Source organism: Nannospalax galili, unplaced genomic scaffold (assembly GCF_000622305.1).
Source record: "Nannospalax galili isolate Female #2095 unplaced genomic scaffold, S.galili_v1.0 scaffold1012, whole genome shotgun sequence".
NCBI lineage: Eukaryota > Metazoa > Chordata > Mammalia > Rodentia > Spalacidae > Nannospalax > Nannospalax galili.
Window position 1 is genome coordinate 165,139 of NW_008330324.1, and position 8,199 is coordinate 173,337.

The 8,199-nt window shown below is 58.0% G+C and overlaps 2 protein-coding genes across 4 annotated transcripts in view; one reads left to right on the forward strand and one right to left on the reverse strand.

The window, feature by feature from the left end:
- Positions 1-880, forward strand: part of Znf672 (zinc finger protein 672) — a 10,442-nt gene extending 9,562 nt beyond the window's left edge. The window contains exon 3 of the mRNA XM_029569152.1: positions 1-880. This exon is cut by the window's left edge and continues 718 nt beyond it. Within this exon, the coding sequence (XP_029425012.1) occupies positions 1-857 (857 nt within the window). The 3' untranslated portion in view covers positions 858-880.
- A 1,605-nt stretch (positions 881-2,485) lies between these two features.
- The window catches only part of Znf692 (zinc finger protein 692), an 11,524-nt gene continuing 5,810 nt past the window's right edge, over positions 2,486-8,199 (reverse strand). Inside the window, exons 7-13 of one of the 3 annotated variants that reach the window (XM_008844572.3) lie at positions 8,163-8,199; positions 7,645-7,869; positions 7,484-7,561; positions 7,318-7,396; positions 5,714-5,828; positions 2,954-3,053; positions 2,486-2,810 (exon numbers count right to left, since the gene is read on the reverse strand). The exon at positions 8,163-8,199 is cut by the window's right edge and continues 13 nt beyond it. In XM_008844572.3, coding sequence (XP_008842794.1) covers positions 2,525-2,810; positions 2,954-3,053; positions 5,714-5,828; positions 7,318-7,396; positions 7,484-7,561; positions 7,645-7,869; positions 8,163-8,199 — 920 coding nt within the window. In that variant the 3' untranslated portion in view covers positions 2,486-2,524. The remainder of the gene's footprint in view (positions 2,811-2,953; positions 3,054-5,713; positions 5,829-7,317; positions 7,397-7,483; positions 7,562-7,644; positions 7,870-8,162) is intronic. The other 2 variants (XM_008844558.3, XM_008844550.3) reach the window with 2 other exon arrangements.

Genomic DNA, 8,199 nt, shown 5'->3' on the forward strand with positions numbered 1-8,199 from the left:
CCCCGGCGCCTCTGCACCCCTGCACTCAGTGTCCCCGGACCTTCCGCAGCCGCGCAGGGCTGCGCAACCACGCGCGCGTGCACGCGCTCCCGGGCCTGGGCGAGCCGGGCGCTGAAGCCCACCGCTGCGGCGTGTGCGGCAAGAGCTTCGGCAAGGGCTCCACGCTCACGCGCCACCTGCAGAGGCACTCGGGGGAGAAGCCCTTCAAGTGCCCCGAGTGCGGCAAGGGCTTCCTGGAGAGCGCCACGCTCGTACGCCACCAGCGCACGCACACGGGCGAGAAGCCGTACGCCTGCGCCGACTGCGGCCGCTGCTTCAGCGAGAGCTCCACGCTGCTGCGCCACCAGCGCAGCCACCAGGGCGAACGGCCGCACGTGTGCGCCACCTGCGGCAAGGGCTTCGGGCAGCGCTACGACCTGGTGGTGCACCAGCGCAGCCACACTGGCGAGCGGCCCTTCCCGTGCCCCGAGTGCGGCCGCGGCTTCACCGACCGCTCGGACCTCACCAAGCACCTGCGCACGCACACGGGCGAGAAACCATACCACTGCGAGCTGTGCGGCAAACGCTTCACCTGCGTGTCCAACCTCAACGTGCACCTGCGCAACCACGCGGGACACAAGCCGCACAAGTGCCCGGACTGTGGCAAGTCCTTCAGCGTGGCCTCCAAGCTCGCGCTGCACCGGAAGACGCACCTGGGCGAGCGGACCGCGGAGTGCTCCGAGTGCGGCAAGTTCTTCAGCCACGGCCGGTCCCTGTCGCAGCACCAGCGTTCCCACCGACGGGCTCGGGCCGCTGCCCCGGTAGTCGCCGAGGTGCCCGTGGGACCCGAACCGCCGGGGCTCCTAGTGTCTCCGTGAGAGATGTGCTGAGGTCCCCGGGACGGGGCTTCCCAGGCCGTGCGCAGCCAGGCTGTGCTTCCACATCCCTGGCAGTCCTTCTCGGCCCGCCCGACACCCAGCGCCCCACCAGCATTCCCAGCTCAGTCCTGGTGTCTCGAGGTGTGAGTGCGAGGAGCAGGAGCCCCTCACCACACCTGTACAGGACGCCAGGCGAGCGCTGCTGCTCCTGGTGCTGGTTCGAACCTGTGTTTTGTCCTGCCTCCTCTCCACGTAACATTTCTGGTGAGAGTCACAGACGCCAGGTGGTCTTCTCACCTGTTCGTCTGCTCTCTGAGAGTGTAGGTCCAGAGGTGAGATGCTTACACTGAGAGAGTTGGGATAGCTCCCCTCAGGAGGGCTCCGTGCCAAGTCACTGGCTTCCCAGCTTTCCCCTGCAGATGAGGATGCCTCTTAGGGCGGCATGATGGCTCAGCAGGTAAAGGCTACTAGGCCTGACAATCGGATTTTGAGCTCTGAAGCCCACGTGGGGTGGGGGGGACCAACTCCTGCAGGTTCTCCTCTGGCCACGGTGCCAACATGCACACACGGTAATTTTAAATTTTTTAAAAAGATGCCTCTTAGGACAGTGTTACGACCACACAGGAAACCATGTGGGTCCACAAAGCTCAGGAAGACCACGTGGAGCAGAATGCCATTTCCAGATGAGGCTCAGAGCCTTGTGGAAACAGGTCCACTGAGTCCTGAAGAGGGCAAGATGAACAGCCGGGAACTGGCCAGTGACTGTCTGCTTCTGGCTGGTGGAGCAGTTCTTTGTTGGACTTTGGATACCAGCCACAGTCCCTTTGTCAAAGCTGAGGCTGCTGTTTTCAGACATGGTCCAGAAGACAGGTTTTCACCCTCCGGGTGGTGGTTCTTCATGGCTGTGACAAAATGCTGAGAAAACTTAAAGATTTATTTTGTCTCCCGGTTTCAGAGATTTCATTCATGTCGGCGGTTCCACTGCTTTGAGGCAGAGGTTGCAGTGGGGTGGGGCTCTACCGCATGGGGAGTAGAAGCTGGAGAGGTGCAGGACAGGACCTGCCCTTCAGGGGACTCCCCCATGGCCATAGATTTATCAAAGGACAGCTCAAGGCAGGATCCCCACAGTCCAGTTGCCTCTCAGCCGTGGGCTGGCAGCCCCCCTAAGCCATCAGCTGTGGACTCAAGCTGCTACTTTTATTTGGCATGGAAGGCCCACAGCTGATGACAAATGGAAGGTGGGCTGAGGTCACCTGCCTCCTGTCCTGGCCACTCCCAAGTGTGGGCCGCACTCAGGCTGTCCCAAGCCTACCCCTAGAGCAAGGCAGGTCCACTGGAGAGGACTGCAGTGAGCCAGAAAGTAAACTGGGCCCTCAGGGGCAGGTGAGAGGGTTCCACACACATCTGTGCTGCATTCTGGCACATGCAGCATTTTGGAAGTCGCCCAGATTCTTGGATCTACAGCACAACACATTGGCCCTGTTCACACATGTGCGGTAGAATGTTTATTCCTTGAGGAAGACCGAAGCCAGGCCTCTCAAGTGCATCTCACCCCTTCCCAACTCCTCTCCCAGTCACACTAGTTTCTGGGGCCCAGCTCTGGCGTTTCTCCAGGCCCTTAGCCCTTCTCAATCCCTGGGGGTCTGGTTCCCCAGGTGGAGGTGAGGTTACTGCTGAGGTTTGGAATCTGAGGTGAAGGGGCTAGCCCCCTCAGTGGTGGACTTGGGAGTTTCAGGAGCAGAGATGCTGGGACAGGACTCCACAGAGCTAAGTGACTCTTGGAGCAGCACCGGGTGACTTTTGCTGCAGTGAGCTGCAACACTGTCTGGCTTCTCGAAGCGCTTGCCGCAGAACTCACAGGGGAAGCGCAGAGCAGCTGCCGTCTCTGCGTGCTTGCGGCGGTGCCAGTTCAGGGAGGCCTTCTGGCGGCAGGTGAACCCACACAGCTCACACCTGGGGACAGCGGGGGACGCCACAGGACAAGGAGGGAGGCACCTCAGTCCACCCTCACTCCCTGGGTTATTCCTGTCCCCCACCTCCTGTGTATCCTGCTTGGTTACCAGACGCTCCCTCCTCCCACGGCCCCTGGCACTCACTGCAGGGGCTTCTCTCCGGTGTGAATGCGTCTGTGGATAACGAGGTTGCTGCTAGTGCGGAATGAGCGGGCACAGAACTCGCAGATGTAGTCCCGGGTGTCTGGGCACACAGAGCACACACTCTAGCCATCTGTCCCAGGACTTGGGCCTGCCTTACCTACCATCCCCCAGCAGAAGGCATCAATACTAGGCTCAGGCTTACAGGTTCTAGTGGGTTGCCCAAATCACAGAGCCAGGTATCTGGACCTCTTGTACCTGTTGGTCCCGAGAGTCTGACTAGGACTGCTTTTGTCACCTTAGTCTAGGGCTCTGACTACATAACTCCCAGTAAGCATACCTCCCCAGTCTGGGACCCTGAGCTGGGTCTTTGTCAAACAAAACTGGGAATGGAGCCTTGCATGTGGCTAGGAAGCATTGGGTTGCAGCCACCCACAAGCCTGGGTCAGGGGTCACGGTTTCAGTCTAAGCCCCAAGGACACCTGGAACCAGGCGTTCTCTCCCCAGCAGACAACCCTCCCCCTGGCAGTGCCATGTCTGCAAGTAGCCAATCTCCTTTCCTGAGTTCCTCCCTGCTAGTTCCAACAGCACCAGCTGTTACCCTGGTTACTGATGAAGAGTGCTCAGGCTGCTGTGGGATTTGTCCTCCATCATTGAACCTAGGGCCTACAGCAGACATTGTCTTGTCTTGGTACCCTTCAGACTCTGTCTCTCTGAAGACTCAACAATCATCAAATAACACATCTGCAGTCTCTTCCCTTCACCCTGATCACTGCCCCTCCGAACCACATGCCCTGGCATCAGAGTCAGTCAGCTACTACTGCTGTCTACAGCACCACACCCTGTTCCCCTCACCTCCCTCCATTTCCCACCCTGTTCAGACTCAGTCGCAAAGCAGTGTCACTGTGACATTTCAGGCATTCTAGCTCCAACCAGGACCTCCTACCTTGTCCTGGTATGACAATCCAATGTCCAGGCACCGGCTCCATCGGCCCCACTTCCTTCTCACTGCCCCCTTCCGGTCTCGGATCCCTCTGCACAGCTGTCTACCAGTCTACCTCTCCCTCTGTCCCTCAGCAGTACCTGCTTGGTGAAAGCCCAACTCAGGCCAGACCTAACTCCTGGCCTGCTGTAAGGTGGGTGTTAAGGTTCAGATAGCCCTGCCCCCTCACCAAAAGGGCCTCAAGGACCTTGCAAGCCCCTGAGAAAAGGGAACCAAAGGGAGCCGAGCTGAGAAGCTGAGAAGCGCCCTGGTCTTTGAAGTCAAGAGAAGCAGACTTTTCCCCACTGTTTGGCCAACACAGCAGGCTTCCCCTTTGATCTCTAAAGAGGACAGGTTTTAACAGTCCTGCTCTCCCACTTCCCTGCCCCCCACAACTTTTAAAAAAATACATCTTCCCGCCTTCTGCAAGAAGCAGAAGCCTCCCTTTTTTAAAAAAGACCTGAGCTCACAGACATTTTCCCTGCCCTGAGGCAATCTGTCCCATGTGTTCCTTTGCTAATAAACTATTCTGCCGGTGTTTTATCTGTGTCTTGGTGCTTTCTCCCGATAACCTGATTCATCCCTTGGCTACTTTACCTGTCAGTGGGCACATGTACTAAGCCGTCCCCCGTGGTCTCCCACACACACCTGCTCACTAGGTTCCTGAAGACCATGTACTCTAACACTCCCCATCCACACCCTCTAACCACCCCCAAATGCAGAACTCACCCGCCCCCGCCCCCGCACCCATATAAGTATGGCTACTCCGCCACACCTCAGCTAGTTCACCACTTCTCATCAGTCTCCACCCACCCTGGCACGGGCAAGCCTTTCCTCTGGGCACATTCCTATCTTCAACCCAGTCCTTTCTGGCCGTCATCCCCACAATTCAACTGTTCCTCTTGTCAGCACCGTCTTGTTACCTGATCAAGGGTGACTGCTCACTTCCACATCTGGGCACCTATTCTCGGCCCTGCCAACCTTGGTCTGCAGCGCTGTGAGCAGTTCCCTCAAGTGCCACTTCCTTCACATCCTCCCTCCCCTTCACGTCCTCTCTCCCCTTTGCCGCCCCCTCCCCCAGCCCTCTGAGGACAAATGTGCCACACTCTAGCTCCATGGCTCCAAAAAGCACCCACATGCTCGTGACACAGGCATTTATATTTCTGTTCAGCTCTGTAAACTCCAAACTCACATGTCTCAAATCAAACCTCTCCCACCACCCCTCCCCCTCTGCCATCCCCTGCTCAAGCTAGTCACCCTCTGCCTGCCAGCCCCACCTGTGGCTCACCCGTCCTTCTCACAGTCCTGGGTCCATGTGTCCCCACAGGAACCTCAGCCACAGCTCCCAGCTGTGCTGCCAAGCCCAAGTCTGCTCACCTGCCTTCGGTGCCCTGCTCTCCACAATGGCCAGCCATCTCTCTGGAAGTCAGCCATCTCTCTCTGCCCCTCAGGATACTGCAATGGTCTCACTCAGGTAGAAGCCGTGTGGCTGTGACTGGTCATGGAGGAGGGCTTCCTACCCAGGGACTCCCAGACCGATGCCACCTCTGGGCCTTCCTGCGTCTGCTGCCCTCCAGTCCCCATTTCACCAGGTCTAGTTCCAAGGTGTTTTTCCACAGCAGTAACTTACCCCTTCCTCATCTGCCCATCCCACCCCTGCGTCCACATCTGCTCAGGGCTCTGCACCACTAGAGCCTCCCCACCTCGCCCTCTGCCGTACCCAGCACCTAGCAAGTCTCAAGCAGGCAAGGGCCGGGAGAAAGCGGACTTCGGCCACTCACCGCTGTGCAACTTCACGTGCTCCTTCAGGTGCTTCTTAAAGTTGAAGGATTTCCCACAGGCTGGCTCTGGGCAGCAGAAGGACTTCTGGTGGATGTGCTGGTACTTCTTGTGATGCTAGGAAGCGCATGGCAGGGGAGAAGAGAAAAGGGACGGCTGCCTTCCCTTCCCAGGGGACCAGCTGAACTGAGCAAGCAGGCTCCCCTTCCCACCTCCTCTTTCCCACCACAGCAGTTCTGGCCCTGCCTGGACCCACCATCAGGACCTCACCCTCAGCTACACCATGCTTAGCACCTCCACCCCATCCTGACTCCTAACTGCCCTCACCCTGTTCTGCTCCGGACTTCCACTAGCTCCCTCCTTACACACCCTCACCTACAAGGTCTGCGGGGTTCCCTGTGTAAATCCACTCCAGGCCTAGCCCACTGTACCTGTCAGGGGCAGGCTAGTTTAGGTGAATGTGATTATCCACGGCAGTGTCAGGATGCCGTACAGCAATCCCTCTGACTGCCACTGTGTATAGCAGCTCTGCTCTTCACAGTAGTTGAGACTGCCTCCTGCATCTACTTGGGAGCACACTCAGCTCACAGGCCCTCTATTGAGTTTGTCTCTCTCCTCTCTCCCCCTCTCCCTCTCTTTCCTATCTCCTTTTCTCAGTGCTGGGGATGTCACTCAGGACCCAGCACATAGAGGCAAGTGCTCTACCACTGAGCTACACCCCAGCCTGGGAGATGGGCTCTTCAATTTGAATTCCTCAGTGTGGAAGTCCTTCTTTTTGTCTAATCTAGTGCCAAGTCCTGCCTCACTGAGCCATACAGGACCCTGCATCCTAATCCTATTTCCGTAGTCAACTACAGCAGCTGCTTCCATCTCCTACATGAAAGGCTCAAGGAAGGGTGACCTTCCCGACCGCCATCTTGCCCACCCTTACCATCTCTGTGGCCCTCCCCAACACCCAGGACCAATGGGTCTGACTAACTGTGGGGCATGGGTCCTTCCTCCTCTGTGATGTGAGGAAGTAGGTGGCCTCGAACACCTGTGGTGAGGCAATGACAGAACATTTCCCAGCCCTTCCTGCTCCAGGACAAATCAAGCCACCTGGTGAAGAGGCTTGAACACAGACTCAGAACACCAGCACCACCCTCTAGCTGAGACGCCTTGGGCAGTGCTTAGCCCTTCAGTGAGCCTATTTCCATTGGCAAAGTGTGAATTGCATCTGCACCAACTCCAAATGGGTGCTGTGGGGACCAAGTTCCCAGACCGCTGCTAAGACACTGAGGGCCTGATGGATGGCACTATCATGTGTGTCTTCTTCTGAGGACCCATGACAGGCAGTAAGGGGCAGTGGGGCTCAGTGCTTGGGTTTGGTTTTCTGCCTCATCTGCCGGTCCCCTCATTTTGGTTGTAGGAAAATTAGGAAAGGTCTGTACATCCATCCTAACTGTCCCTTCCTGGCTCCAACTCCCCCTACACCAGAGGCTTTTTTATGGTGCCTTATACCCGCTAGACAACTGTTCTGAGCTCCATCTACACCTGAAGGCAGGGGCTTCTTTTGCTCAGCTTCCCAACCCCAGTGGCCACACGGGCCTCAACCTGTGCCCCTCACATTTAAATACTGCCGGTTGGAGAAGATCCTTCCACAGCCAGGGAAGTCACAGGGCATCAGCTCTCTTTTGGCAGCTTTCCTGGGGGAGAGAATGGGAGGAGGACTCCAGCCTGCCCTGCCCCGCTCCTCCTGGCCCTCCCCAAAGTCCCATCTCCCCCAGTCCTACCTAATTCTCCTGGGCCCAATCTGGGCAGCATCCTCGTCCCAGGCCGGGGTCGGAGCAGACTGGGCCTGACTCCCAGGGCTATGGGCAGCAAAGGTGGAGCAGAGGGCCTCGAGGGTGACACATCCCAGGACACCCCACCCTCTGTCTCAGCCATCAGTTACCTGGTCAGAAGCTCAGTCTGCTGCCGCTCTGCAGAGGCCTGGGGGGTCCTGCTGAGTTCCAGTTGCACCTCAGCATCTGGCGCTTGAGTGACTGGAGAACCCAACGGGAAAGCTAACGCAGCCGGAACAGGCGCAGGAAAAGCTGCAGGCGCTGGTGGGGTCTCTCCCTCCATAGGTATGTGGGTGCGAGGGGAAGGAGGTGGCCTAGGGACATCTGCCTCACTGCTGAAGAGAACAAGGAGGGCATTATTTCTCTGGGCACTCCGCCAGCCCTGGCCCAGCTCTGACCCCTAAATGAAAAAGGTCCTGTCCCCACCCCAGGCCCTCCTCCGTTCAGCCCTCAGGCCTGATTTCACCCCTTCAACCCCATATCCCCAACTCAATGTCCACAGTTCTGCTCTCCTTAATATCTGCCCTGCCATCCCCACAACTAGCCCATCCCCTGCTGGCCCATCTTGAATCATGGGGCCAGCCCGCCCCCTTGCTCTGCTCCGCATCCTCCCAGAGCCCCAACTGGCTCATCTGGGGAGGAGCTGTAGGTCCATGGGCTGGCAT